The 14042-nt window shown below is 48.7% G+C and overlaps 1 protein-coding gene across 2 annotated transcripts; it reads left to right on the top strand.

Moving 5' to 3' along the window:
• The first annotated feature begins 5434 nt into the window (after window positions 1-5434).
• On the top strand, window positions 5435-13664 carry SMIM3 (small integral membrane protein 3). Of its 2 annotated transcripts, none has more exons than XM_074960283.1 (2): window positions 5435-5683; window positions 12235-13664. In XM_074960283.1, the coding sequence occupies exon 2, from the start codon at window positions 12246-12248 to the stop codon at window positions 12429-12431; it is 186 nt and encodes a 61-aa protein (XP_074816384.1). In that variant the 5' UTR covers window positions 5435-5683; window positions 12235-12245; the 3' UTR covers window positions 12432-13664. The 2 variants fall into 2 exon arrangements, with proteins under 2 accessions (XP_074816384.1, XP_074816385.1); XM_074960284.1 differs by lacking the exon at window positions 5435-5683 and adding an exon at window positions 9410-9837.
• Window positions 13665-14042: the final 378 nt, after the last annotated feature.

Below are 14042 nucleotides of genomic sequence, written 5' to 3'. Positions count from 1 at the left end.
TTGTGACAGTCGGCAACTCTGCACTCGATTCTCACAGTATCCAAAGAATAGAGTTTTTGGTTACATATACTGCTCTTCATGTCCAAGGTGCCACATACTACATTGCTCAAACAATATTTCCTTCGACTTCCAGGACTGTAGGATTTGGCTCAAAGTATCTGAAATTGCTTTATGAAGTGACATATTGGTAACAGAGTGACTTACATCAATGCATCAGCCCTTAAGCTCTCAGTAGTGCCGCTGACATGCATAACTGGGAAGGAGATGTAGGCTGGGATCCTATTGGGATCCCCCATTACGTTTTGTAAAAAGCCTGCCACTGAGGTACAACAGACATCAATAACTGAAGTTTATGTGGAACCTAACCAAAGACAATAAGACGCATAATTGCCCATCTCCTAGGCATCAGCCATATACCAAACGCTGTTCTCTGGGCTATGTTAACAGAGTTAATGGTGGTGGTGCACCACTGAGGAAATAAACTACAGGAAATAAATTACAGTAACTAACAAAATCATTGCCAATCTGCTGAGCCATTTAGTCAGAGATCCCTTTAATAAATAAGTGCTCAAACAAATTTGGTGCCACCATCCGCTCAATGCTAACCAGGAAGAACTGTGCCAAGCTGGAATCTTTTTAATTACAGAGAGCCATCATGTCTGCAGAATTTCCCTGCCTTTTATAGGAAGTACCTTAAAAACCCCCAGACTTTCACCATTGCTCAAAACCATGATGAGTATAAACTAGACTGTGAAGTGCCAGAGTTATTATGGCCAAGCGACTGGCAGTAGTTCCCTGCTGTAACAATGCTGAGAAGCAGAGCAGCTCTGCGCTACAAAAGTGCCTGCCGGGCAGGAGTTTTCTGTTAACTTGTTGTTGTAATCCAGAGTATTTGACTCAGCAGAGCAAGAACATCCTGTTTGTAAAACACATTACTGGTACATGTGATTTAGGTCTTAAAAGAGAGACCTAGATTGCAGGGTGAGAAGAGCATATGCTGTGGATTTTGTGATGAACTCTGTCACTCAAACAGATTGGCTCTGAAGCTGGAACTCATGCCTTTAAAGTGACATGGTGGCAGTGAACGGTTAATAAACCATACTTACTTGGTACAACAGGCCCTGGTTTTCACTGCTTTTCTACCTCAAAAAGAAAAGTAACCACGCAATGGGTTACCTGTGAGAGTTAATCCATCATAAATATGTTCCAGATGAATGCTAAGAGCAGGCCTAGCTAGTGATTAAAGTATGGGATTGGGAGTCAGGATATTTGGGTTCTAGTCTCAGCACTGCCACGACTTGGGTGAGTCTCTTAATCCTCCAAGCATCAGTTTCCCCATCTGTAAAATTAGGAAAATAAGTTACCTCCCTGGGGCATTTTAACTTGTTAATCTTTGCTAAGCGCTTAGAGCAGTGGTTCTCAAAGTTTTGTACTAGTGATCCCTTTCACAAAGCAAGCCTCTGAGTGTGACCCCCCCCCCTTATAAATTAAAAACACTTTTTTATATATTTAACACCATTATAAATGCTGGAGGCAAAGCGGGGTTGGGATAGCTCACGGCCCCCCCATGTAATAACCTCGTGAGCCTCTGAGGGGTCCTGACCCCCAGTTTGAGAATCCCTGGCTTAGAGAGCCTCAGATGGAAGGTCCTGCAGAAGTACAGTGCATTGTTAAAGTCGCTGATGTGTGCTGGGGATTTCCCTCCCACCTGGCTGTTCTCAGGAAAGGCGTTAGGAGTTTTTCTACATGTGCTGTTTTGTAATCCTCCCCTGGGAAGTGCTGCAGAACAGCGAGAGGCCCAGAAGCACATGTTTGCAGGTCATTGTTAGTGGGAAGTTTCAGCATGGTAGCTGTGTTAGTCTGTATCAGCAGAAACAAGGAGGAGTCCTTCTGGAACCTTACAGACTAACAAATTTATTTGGGCATAAACTTTTGTGGGCTAGAACCCACTTCATCAGATGCATGGAGTGGAAACTACAGGAGCAGATATAAATACATGAAAAGATGTGAGCTGCCGTACCAAGTGTGAGGTCAGTCTAACAAGACAATTTAATTAACAGCAGGATAGCAAGGTAGGAAAAATAACTTTTGAAGTGGTAATGAGAGTGGCCCATTTCAGACAGTTGACAAGAAGCTGTGAGTAACAGTTGGGGGAAATTAGTATTGGGGAAATTAGGGTTAGGTTTTGTAATGACCCAACCACTCCCAGTCTTTATTCAGGCCTAATCTGATGGTGTCCAGTTTGCAAATTAATTCCAGTTCTGCAGTGTCACGTTGGAGTTTCCCACTAGAATCTCCTGGGTTTGAGCCAGCTCCACTAAAGGCGCAGAAAGTCTCCTGGTGTCCCCACATTCTCACCAAGATACATCTGTGCTTCTCTAGGCATTCAGGCAGGTGGGGGATAGGTGCAACTTGTGTAGTGATTTCAGGTGGCTTCCCGTTACTCAGACGCATTCGGAGGTTACAGTCCCTTCCCACCGTATTCTTGTCTACTATGTTCTCATTATTTCCCTCCTCGAATTCTTTCCTGGCTTGGTGCAAAAGGCTATTTTCCGTCCCAATCCCTTTGAATTAACCCACTCGGTATTCTTTCTACACCCACTCGTAGCAATGAAATTCTCCAGCTCCGCTAACTCTCTTTGCTCTTGGTTTGCTTCATGCTGGTGATAGTAGACCTAATTGATGCCTGAGTGTAAGCTGGCGCAAATGACTGCAGTGGAGTTGTACCCACTTCTGTTCGAGCTGGATGTGGTCCATAACATTTCACTGGGAAGCAAAGACAGAACGGGACTTTCTTGTGAAAAAGCAGCCTCCATTTGCCTCTGCCCTCCAGTTGTTTGTGGGTCATTTTAAGAACCGATGGAACATTAGGATTGGTAGCATGATCACCAATTCATGCTCTGTGTACAGACAGCATAGTTTCACACCATCTAAAAGGGAATGGTAGCAAACCGTCCAGAGGCAGGGTGATCCAGTGGTTAGAGCACTCGCCTAGCACTTAGGAGACCTAGCCTCATCTCCCTGCTCCTTCTCAGACTTCCTGTTTGACCTTGGACAAGCCATTTGATTTCAGTGGAGATTAGGAGCTTAAATAGCTTTGAGGATCTGGGCCTTTGCCCCTCTGTGCTTCAGTTCCCCTGTAAAACAGGGATACTAGCTCTGCCCTGCCTCACAGGGGTGGTGTGAGGATACAGACTGTGAATTGCTCAGATACTAGGGTAATGGGCATCTAAGTACGCTATATAGATAGTCCCTTGTAGGTGTACCTCTTCCATGGAACAGCGTTCTCATCGAGACATCAGAGCAGGAAAAGTCCTATTAACTGATCTAGTCCCCTCCCACTGCAGGCTTGTTCCCTGCAGTGCATTATCCAGCATCCCAATTGCAAATGTTTCAAGGAGTTCCAGCCTTTCCCGCTGGAGACTAGCTCACAACATCTCACTACAGATGCTTATCAGCCTCACTTTTCCCTTTTACCCTATTAGCTCCTAGTTATTCCTGCAGGCACCACCCCAGACAACCCCTCTCGCTCCCTGGGGTTTATACCTTCCCCATGTTCGCAGGCTGCTCTCAAGCCCTGCTTCGCTGAGCTATACATAAGAGTGGCTGCAAAAAGTGGAGGTGCTCTTCTGGTTCGTTTTTGACTCTCTCTTTTAGTGATTGGAGGCAACCAGGAATAGATGGATTTTTTTTTCCCCCCTTGGCCTTTCGTATCGCCCAGGGTAGTGGAAAATTCCATCAGGATTCAGGAACAAAGCTGGCCTTCTTGTCACAATCAGTCAGGATCTTGAGCTGCGTGCCAAATCTTAGCAAAACAAACAGGTCCCAGAACACGGGGGAGCCCTGCGTGCTGACTCAGAACTGCCCATTCCCGTGACTTGAGGGTCAGACTTGCGTTTTGTATCGCCCCAGTTCCCGGAGATAAGTGATTCCATACAGGCATCAGCTCTTATGTAAAAAGAAGGGAAGTTTCTAGCCCTTTTGGCTGTGGAGGAAGGCCTGGAAATATGACTCCTGAGCATCAGAGAAGAAGAACCCAGCTTGATTACATGTTTTTAAAAATGATGGTTTGGGGGGATGGGGCATGCTTGGGGGTTGGCAGAGCGGTTGGCTGTGGAGAGCCACAAGGATGAATGAGTCTTCGACCTAAGAACTTGTCTCCGTTTCCTCAGGGAACTCAATGTCGTGTCACCCCCTTCCTCTCCTGCAGAATTTCAGTCTGTTTTCCCTCCTCAGGACTTCCCAGCTCCCCCAGGAACTCCTGCTTAGCTGCAGCCCTCTTCACAAGGGACTTGGTTCGGTGCTGCCGCAGGTCCAAACTCTTCAGTCAGGGTCCCCACATTTCCAGCAGCACCTGAGAATGATCACAGAAGGGACCTGCCCTGGTGGTGCTCAGTGTGGATGCAATAGGTGGTTCCTCCTAGCGCCTCCATGCCTGGCATTGGAGGAGCAGCCCAGGGGAGATGAACCAACGACCCTTGGCCCTCTCTGCTTCGGTCTTGGGCCTGGCAGCAAGCTCCCTGGTACAATTATTTTCTTTCATTTTAAATTTCCAAAGGAATAGCAAGGAAATGGTTTGGAGAACGCAGGGCTCTTCCAGGTGCAAGTGGCTGGGAAATTTAGACCCCTGGTCAGTGCAGGATGCCTGGGAATGGAGTACAGGGTGGAAGGGGAGCAGCAGGATTTGCAGGGATGGAGTAGGAATGATGGAGGAGGGTGCTGGGATTTGCAGGAAGGGCTTGGGGCCAGCAGGATCCATGACTTTTAAACCTTTGATTGGTTGCTCCTCCTGCCCCAGTTCCTGACAACTGTTGCCTTCACGCCGACTCTGAACGCAGCAGCTGGAACCCTTAAACCACTCTCAGCCTTTCCAGACAACTGTCCCCCTTTCAGGAGTCTGATTTGTCTTGCGTACCCCCAAGTTTCACCTCCTTGCTTACAAACGCAGACATAAAAATACAAAAGTGTCCCAGCACATTGTTACTGAAAAATGGCTGCCTTTCTCATTGTTACCATATCATTATCAAATAAATCAGTTGGCACATAAATATTGTACTGACATTTCAGTCTATAGAGCGGTATAAACAAGTCATTGTCTGTATGAAATTTTACCTTGTACTGACTTCACTAGTGCATTTTATGTAGCCTGTTGTAAAACCAGGCAAATATCTAGAGGAGTCGATGTACCCCCCGGAAGACCTCTGGGTACCCCCAGGAGTACATGGTTGAGAACCACTGCCTTAAACCATGTGCGCACTTCCCTGGTGTATACATGGCCACTGGGCAGCACTGAGCCAGAGGGAGGCAAACAAAGGCTCCCTTTTTAGTGAGTGAGGCAAAGGCCGTTCAGTCAGACTGTACATTCCCTCTTCCTGGAGTGGGTGTGGGCAGAGAGCTGCCCATAACTGCACACAGCAGCTATCTAACCAGACAGAAACTCGTACACGCACTGTCTCCCCACCCACCACTCACAGGCTCTGGGCTTCCAGGCAGAAGGGCGGAGTCAAGACTCAGAAGGGCTGGACCGATCTTCCTCTCTTACACAGAGAATTACGAGCCAGCGTGTTGGTTCAGCGTGGTGGCTTGGAAAGTTGTCTGCTAGCTACCTTAGAAGATGGTCTGAGTCTCTCTCCTCTTCTTCCCAAGGAGTCCCCTAGTCACTGAGCTGCCAGGACGCCAGCAGGTAACTATTAGCTCTTTCTTTCATTAGCTTTTAAGCACAGCAGCGTCTCATTCTTAGAGAAAAGGAGGACTTGTGGCACCTTAGAGACTAACAAATTTATTAGAGCATAAGCTTTCGTGAGCTACAGCTCACTTCATCGGATGCATTCAGTGGAAAATACAGTGTTTTCCACTGAATGCATCCGATGAAGTGAGCTGTAGCTCACGGAAGCTTATGCTCAAATAAATTTGTTAGTTTCTAAGGTGCCACAAGTACTCCTTTTCTTTTTGCAAATACAGACTAACACGGCTGCTACTCTGAAACCTGTCATTCTTAGAGATGATCTTCAGGTGCAAAATTTGGATTTGGCCCCTGAATTTCAAACACGCTCAAGTGCAGGAGGATCTGATTAATCTCCCAAGTAGAGTAGCTTGACAGAGTCTTATTTTCTGGTCCCTTATCCCAGTCCTGCCTTCTGAAAACAGAACTTATGCTAGAAAGGAAAAGCATGGGTGCATGTGTGCTGTTGCTGAGATCTTTAGTCACCAACAGTGAGGGGCCACGTGTGATTTTCTCATCTCTTCTGTGTGTCCATGTCTTCCCTGTTTATCATCACATTTTGCTTTTGCCTCATTCTGCGGTCACTGAGTTTCCCCTTTTGAGTATCCTTCCCTTCCTCCCTCCCTGTCTCTGATCCGAATCACTGAAGAGACAGAGCTACAGGGTGAACAGGAGCTTTTCGTAGCAACTCAATCCTTAGTTCCCCCATGTGCCTCCGTGTCAGATAGTCCCCCCTATGCTTCAGTAAAAGTGACTAATTTATTCCTGAACCGTCTCTGAAAGATGATTATAGATGAATGTTCAAAAGTTAAGAAAGTCGCTGCTCCTGTTCCTGCAGCAGCCTTAACTTGCCTGGGCTGGATCCTCATTCACTTTCACACGTCCGCGGAGTAAGTGATTGATTGACACCAGCATAAATGAAATCAGAATCTAGTCTATTCCCTTTGCTGTAGGTTTATTTCAGACCAGGGTTGCTGGCCATGATATGACATTGGATGATGGCTGCTTTGGCACCGAGATCTCTCAGCCTTCTGCCATGAGAGCAGGTCTCCTCGCTGTCCCTGGCGTAAGTGCTTTGGTGTTAGCGCTGGAGTGGGGAAGACATATGACCACTCGGAAATTAGCTCCCTGTGGATAGAATTCTTTCTGACATTCGAGCAGCTAGCAGTAAAACTGGTTACGGACCCGTTCCACAAAAAGGGCAGTGTCAGCAATTGCCACCTTATCCTTTGTGGAGTTAGAATAAGCCCAGCCTGCAATGTTCCTCAGATACTTCTCTAAATTAAAGGGGGGGGGGGAATTCATTAACAGAAGTTTAAGGTTAAAGAATTGAAAAGAAAAGTCTCCTTGTCGTGTGTAGTTACGGAGCTCAGGGTTTGTTATACAGCCCAGCTGGGATGCCAGGCTACTTCCTGGGAGAGTGAGAGCAAAATATTGGATAATGATAGGAGAGACGCTCAGGAGGTGGGGAATACACCTTCTGACTTGTGGCTTCCTAGGGCTGAGATCGGGAGTGGGTGAGTGTGATGGTGCAAAACCTTGCTAATCAGAACTGCTACAGAATGTAGGAAGCTGCCCTGAGCCCTCTCCCATTCGGGCCCTGCCCTCACCCCAGACAAAGGGGAAGGGAGAGGAACGTCTGGTCCTAAGTGCAGGTTGCTTCCTCCCTGGTGACATTTAATATCTTATAAACTGGGATGAGATTCAGTGCCCAGGAGAGTGAGGGTCTGGCAGCGCTGGCTGGAATCAGGCATCCAATGCAAGTGTCCCATTCTGGCAATGGACGTTTATTCTAACATGCCCCAAACCTTTCACCTCTCTCAGCTCTGCCTATGCATCTCAGTCGTAAGGTGCAACACTCCTTGTTATTCCAGTGCGGAGCACAGAGTTGTGCCACGTGTTGTTTCGAGTGGCTATGTTGATACCCATCTAGTGGGCACTAAACTAAGGCCACCAACCTTCATTACCTTTTTTAACCTGCTGCAGGCTAAGTTTCGAACCCAGATCTCCAAAGATGACAGCACAGGGATTTACCCTGCTCGGTGCCACTTAATCTATAACATTTTCAGAATTAAGCCTGGCCAAATTGGAGCCTAATTAGCATCCACCATCACCACACGTGTGCACGGGATCACAGTAAATGCACCTACAAATGACCATCTAGATGTCTGTGTGTCCATTTGCACGCACATGACCACAGCTGCATGCCTGGTTGCAGGAACTGCACACGTTAGGTGCTCCACTGAGTATGCATTTTTGCCACAAGCACCATTTTCAGAAATTGAGTCCTGCTCTCCTATGGGGTGTTTCCTTTGGCAAATCATAAAACTACATTATGGGCAGATCAGTATTGAGGCAGTTCGGACACAAATACAGTGCCACTGAATCTTGGTCTTGAGCCCCAAGCAGTGACAGTGGACAGGGACTGGATGACCTTCGAGGCCTCATCCATCTTTAACCTCTGTGATTCTAAGCAGAGTGCTGGTGGGGTCTTCAGAGTCTTCGTAGCACTAATGAGCATTCATGTCGCAGAGGGTGAATGTGCTGTCCTGCACCAATTACCAGGCACGGTGGTTGCATAAACAGCCCAGGTTTCAAGAAATGCTTTCAAGGCTCTGCTGTGGGTGCAGCCTGACCTTTGAATCTGCATGAGCCTTGACCTAACATCCGCAGCCAGCATTAGCTGAGATTAGGGCTTTTATCTGCAGGGCCCTTGAGGCTTGACATCTTGATTCCTCCTGCGCTACCCTTGCTGGTATGAGTGTGACACAAGCTCCTGCAAATAGTGGAAGTACTTGCTGATCAGCACCAGAGATAAAGCTCCAGAGTGACATAGCATGCAGGGTGCCATCCAGGGCTCCATGAGGGGGTTTGTGCCGGCAGGTGCACATGTCGTATTTATAGTGCTGGGAATGGAAATAACCTAATTTTGGCAATTAATTGATCTTTGACTATTAGCGGTAAATATGCCCAATGGCCTGTGATGGGATGTTAGATGGGGTGGGATCTAAGTTACTACAGAGAATATTTTCATGGGCGTCTGGCTGGTGAGTCCTGCCCACATGCTCAGGGTTTAGCTGATCACCATATTTGGGGTCGGGAAGGAATTTTCCTCTAGAGCAAATTGGCAGAGGCCCTGGGGGTTTTTTGCCTTCCTCTGCAGCGTGGGGCACGGGTCACTTGCTGAAGGATTCTCTGCACCTTGAAGTCTTTAACCACAATTTGAGGACTTCAATAGCACAGACATAGGTTAGGGGTTTGTTACAGGAGTGGGTGGGTGAGATTCTGTGGCCTGCATTGTGCAGAAGGTCACACTAGATGATCATAGCGGTCCCCTCTGACCTTAAAATCTATGATTCTATGATCCATTTAGAGCTTGGGCCAAAATAATTCCATCCTGCTCTCTCCCTGGGATTACCTGAGGTGGCCAACATTTACTAGCCCGTGCACCGGAGAGGGAGATCAGCTTGTGCATTTCATCCACGCACCTCAAACAGAACAAGTTTTCAGTGCTGACCTGGGATGGACTCTGAGTGTCCCCTCTAGGGGGAGGAGAATCAGAGCTGTGTCTCTGGGCCATCTGAGATGGACAAGGCACATCACTGAGGCTGCAAAAGAGGAAATACATTTTCTCCCAGGCTGATACCTACTTAGAATGTCCATCGCCATAGCCTCTAAGCACCTCTTTGGGACTACGGACTTCCCCGGGACCACTCACATGAGTAAGGATTGCAGGATCAGCCCCTAAGTGTGTGCACCATTTGTCATCCTTGGGGTTACTAGATCTACACCTTGACCAAGGTAACTTTCTTCTGCTGCACAACTAGAAGCTTGTTCTTCCCAGAGGTCTGTTTTTTGACTCAGTCCCCCCTGCATTTCTGGGTGGGCCGGGGCACAGAGTAGGTTGTCTTTGCTGACCGAAGCCCTCACTACGCTGGAAGAGTAGCTTTTAACGTCAGTTGAAACGGGCCAGCGAATTCTTGCCCTGAAACACGCCTGAACCTGCTGATGACATCAGGAGGCCTCTCCCCTGCCACATGGAAATGCATGGACCTGCATGACTCGCATGCCAATTTCAACCAGTCCTCCCTTCCAGACACATCTTTCGTAAACAGGTGTGTGATGCATGAGTGGGTGAAGCCTGGTCTGGGCCCAGGGCTCATCCAGGGAAATGTTTTTGCTCAGAGCTTGGGAAAGACATATCTCTCCCCTTCCTGGTCATTCATTACCCCCAGCTCTATGGGGAAGGATAAGGGTTCCTGGGGGGACCAGAAGCAGAGCCGGTGACTCAGTCCCCTGCCAGAAGACCAGTCTAGCTGGCGTAAAAGCCCTTACACCAACAAATGTCACCTACATCCCTCAGGATTTAATTATAATCAGCTCTGCTCACTCCGTCACACCTTGATTGTTCATAAGCAGATGGGTCCGAGAACCTCAGAGACAGGTCTTTGTCATGTTTGGTTCTGTTTAAACAAAGGTTTGCCAGGCCCTACTTTGAATGTCCTTCCCCCCGACCCTCCCTTTTAGAAAGGAAGGGCTGTCCAATGGTTAGGACTCTAACCTAGGAACTGGGAGGCCCATGTTCAATTCCCTTCTCCGCCACAGACTCTCTGTGTGACCTTGGGTGAGTCATTTAGCTGCTCAGTACCTCAGTTTCCCATCAGTCAAATGGGAAATGTAGCACTGCCCTACTTCACAGGGGTGTGTGAGGATAAATGCATTAAAAGAGTGTGAGGTGCTCACATGCAATGATGATGGGAGCCAGATAAGGACCTAAGAGAGAGATTGTCGCACTGCTCCACTAAGCTCTGGGAACAAGATAACACCCAGACTCTGGGCTCAGCTCTGAGAAAGCTCTGCAGAAGGAAAGGGGAGGCAGAGGGAGGTTTGCTCTGCAGACTAGCACACCCTGGAGTTGACTGGAAAGACATGAAAGAGGAGCAGATAGTGCGGGGGTGGATAAAAGACCAGAAAGATAAACCACAGCCCGTCAGTCCTACCTGATGGTGTCCTCTGACGATTTTCTCGTAATTAAACTATTAACTCCATGACTCAGAAAGCCACAATTATGGGAAGAGAGATGACTCAAGGGCAGCAGAATCCAGTGGATGATGCCACGGCATGAATCCTACAGCCCGGTGTTGTCAGAATCCAGCAGAGAAGCTAGAAAAGTAGATCTAGGATGGAGTACGTCAGCTGGACATTCCCTAATCCCCAGTGCAAACAGACGTGACACTGGCAGCCAGGGCCTTGAGTTTAAATCTGCTATTTTCTAAAGTGCTTAGAGGAATTAGGTATCCAACTTCCATTGAATGTATGGTGGATTTAGGCACCTAACTCCCCTCGTCTCATTTGAAACTCCCAGCCTAAAACAGTATATATACTGATATTGCGGTAATCAGATGCTGCATTTCTCCTGTGCAGGGTTGTTGTAGCCATTTTGGTCCCGGGATATTAGAGAGACAAGATGGGTGAGGTAAAATCTTTTACGGGCCCAACTTCTGTTGGTGAAAGAGACAAGCTTTCGAGCTACACCGAGCTCTTCTTCTCACTAATTTCAAAGATTTCCACTCCTCAGCAACCCACACATCACGGTATAACTGGCTAGAATGCCCGGGTCACTGCTTCGTTCTCTCAAGTCATATAATAATAAATAATTAACAATTAGTATTTTTACAGCGGCTTTTATCCAAGCCTTGCATACGCTGGGCCTCCTCACAGCGGCTTTGCTAGGGCCACTTAACAGCGGGTAAATGGGGTTACATACATTTATTATATATATATATACACAGTATGTAAGGTACTTAGTCAGTGACACACAGCAAGTCAATGGAAGAGATGGAAATAAGGCTCCTGGCACCCAGCTCCCTTCTCTAAGCATCAAACCAAGCTTCTTTGTTTGAAATGTGAGTTCATGGGTTTACATTTCTGCCATTTCTGCCTTGCACAGAGTGCTGCAAAATACAGATGCCTGCAAAAGTAATACACTGTGCCAAGGAGGTACCTTAATGCACTGAAGTTTGTAAAAGTTTAAAACTGAAGCAGGATTTCCAAATACATTAGCCAGCAGCACCAGACAAGCTCCAGACATGCAGGGTAGGGTTTGAAAATCTCACCCGAAAGGCCATTTAGCCTGCTTGTGGCCCTGCTCTACTGCTGTCAAGAATAAAAGAGCAAAGGGCGGGATGGAGGAGGCTGAGGCCTTAATGTGACCTGAGAGGCCAGGGGACGAAAGTTGTATTTTCAGCCTAGGTTGGGAAAGGCCAGGAGTGACATGGAAAGAGACAGTTGGCCATTCTGTAGTGCCAGGGGTAACTGAGAGGAGGGAGGGGGTTAGAGATGGGATGGGGAAGATGAGGAGGGGGTAGGATAGGGGGAACCGTGGAGGGGAGGGGAGGGGGAAGGCATGGGGTGAGTGGGGAGGAGGAGATGGAATATATAACTATTTGGTCTTTTCTGGACTGTGCTGTTCTGTGCCCTGCTTTATCCGTAACTCTTTCTTTTTGTGGCAGAGAGGAAGAGGATGGAAGGCCCGAGCAGCCCAAATCCCACCATGTCTGCCATCCCCAAGCACATCCTGGACATCTGGGTCATTGTGCTGATCATCCTGGCCACCATCCTTGTCATGACGTCCATGGTGCTGTGCCCGGCCATGGCTGTCATCATCTACAGGGTGCGGACTCACCCCATACGCAACGGGGTCGTGTGAGAACAGAGCCCAGGGCCGAGGTGGCCTCCCTCAGACCACGCTGGAGAAAAAGACAGTGGGCGAAGCAGGCAGGTCCCTGAGCCGTGCCGGCCAGGACATGGCAGGAAGCACAGGCTGATACTCCTGGGACCCGAAATCCCTGTGTGTCACCCAAATGCACCCAAGGGAGCTAGGTTAGTCACCCACTCCGACTGGTGACAAAGCTTCTTCTGGAGTCTGGATGGGTGAGTCCCCCTCAGTGCGTGCAGCGGCCCAGAAAGCCCCTGTCTGGGCTTCATCTCATGCACTCCAATCAAAATGGCCCCCTCGTATTTACTTGGTGAGCTACTCGGAAATGACAGAGAAGCTGCAGGCCAGGGGCCGCAAAGGAAATGTTCAACTTCTGAGAGCAAGCTGTCGAAATGGTTTCCAGATGCGGTGGCGTTGGACGTTGAGTGACTCGCGCCGTGCCACTCTCCCTCGCTGCGGAGAGGGGCTGGTGACCTCTGGCTCCTCACAGCTGGGATCTCCCGTCTCCATGCCCCAAGCTCCCCCAGCCACAGGAGAAGAACAAGGAAGGGAAGTGGGGTTCAGTGAAAGTAATTTATTTGGCTTGGGGGGAGGGGATCCATGTAAGGTGGCAAAAACAGGGGTGCATTTGGCTTCTGGGTTTGCAAGGCCATGGGACTGTATCAACATCGTTAGCACAGTGAAGGGGCCAATCGCAGCCGTATCAGTCTTGCTGTGTTGCAGGCATTTGGTGTAATTGTACCAGAAATGTACTAGGTGTTGGGTTTCAGAGGAAGGCCCTTTGGCTAACAGCTCTTGGGAGTGACACGGCATCACCCGCAGGCAGCCAGTCACGCCCTTTCTGGGCCTGTCACCTTGTTCTGGTTTCTTAATATCGTTGTAATGAAAGGGCTAGATTGGCACCCATTGACAGGGTCCAGCCGGGATCAGTCCCAGGTTGCAATATGCCTCCACCCTGCTCTAGGGAGGCCCCTATTCCAGGGCTGCGGGCCAGTTCAGTCTGGGTGGTCCATTCAGCCCTTGACCTCTCTCCAGAGATTGCCAACATGGAGTCCGTTACTATGGTGCTCTGTGTGACAGGGACACCCGGGCACTGGGAGCTGGGCTCATGGTACACAGACCCTCACCAGCCGCCAGAGGGTAAATCCGTGCTGGATGCAAACCAGTGCTGAAGGACCCTCCCGCCCCATGTCCTTAACAAGCGCAAGCCCCGTAGTTCTGTTGCAGCTCCTCTGCACTTCCTCGCCCAAAGATGGGCAGGAAATGGTTAACAAAACAGGAGAATGCAAATTCCAAGCCAGCGCACAGAGAGAAAGTGCAGTGAGGGGAGAAGGAGAAGGGAGCCCCTCTTAGTACTCAGCAGCCAGTCTGGATTGGTTCCACCCTCTGGATATAGGTTATAGACTCAAAGCTAGAAGGCAGCATAGGGTTATTTTATCCTCACCTGTAACAGCTGAGACAGAACATTCCTAAACGGGGCCTAGGTATGTAAGTGCAAAGGGATGCATTAGGGCTAGCAGGGCAGTGCACTCCCCCTTCTCACTGGGAGAACTCGCTCACAATCCACTTAAAGCACCACTGCAGCGAGTTTGCGTGTTCTCA

The sequence above is a fragment of the Natator depressus genome, chromosome 8 (assembly GCF_965152275.1).
Source record: "Natator depressus isolate rNatDep1 chromosome 8, rNatDep2.hap1, whole genome shotgun sequence".
Taxonomy (NCBI): Eukaryota; Metazoa; Chordata; order Testudines; family Cheloniidae; genus Natator; species Natator depressus.
Note: the sequence above shows the minus strand (reverse complement) of the source record. Positions and strands in the feature narration are given on the sequence as shown.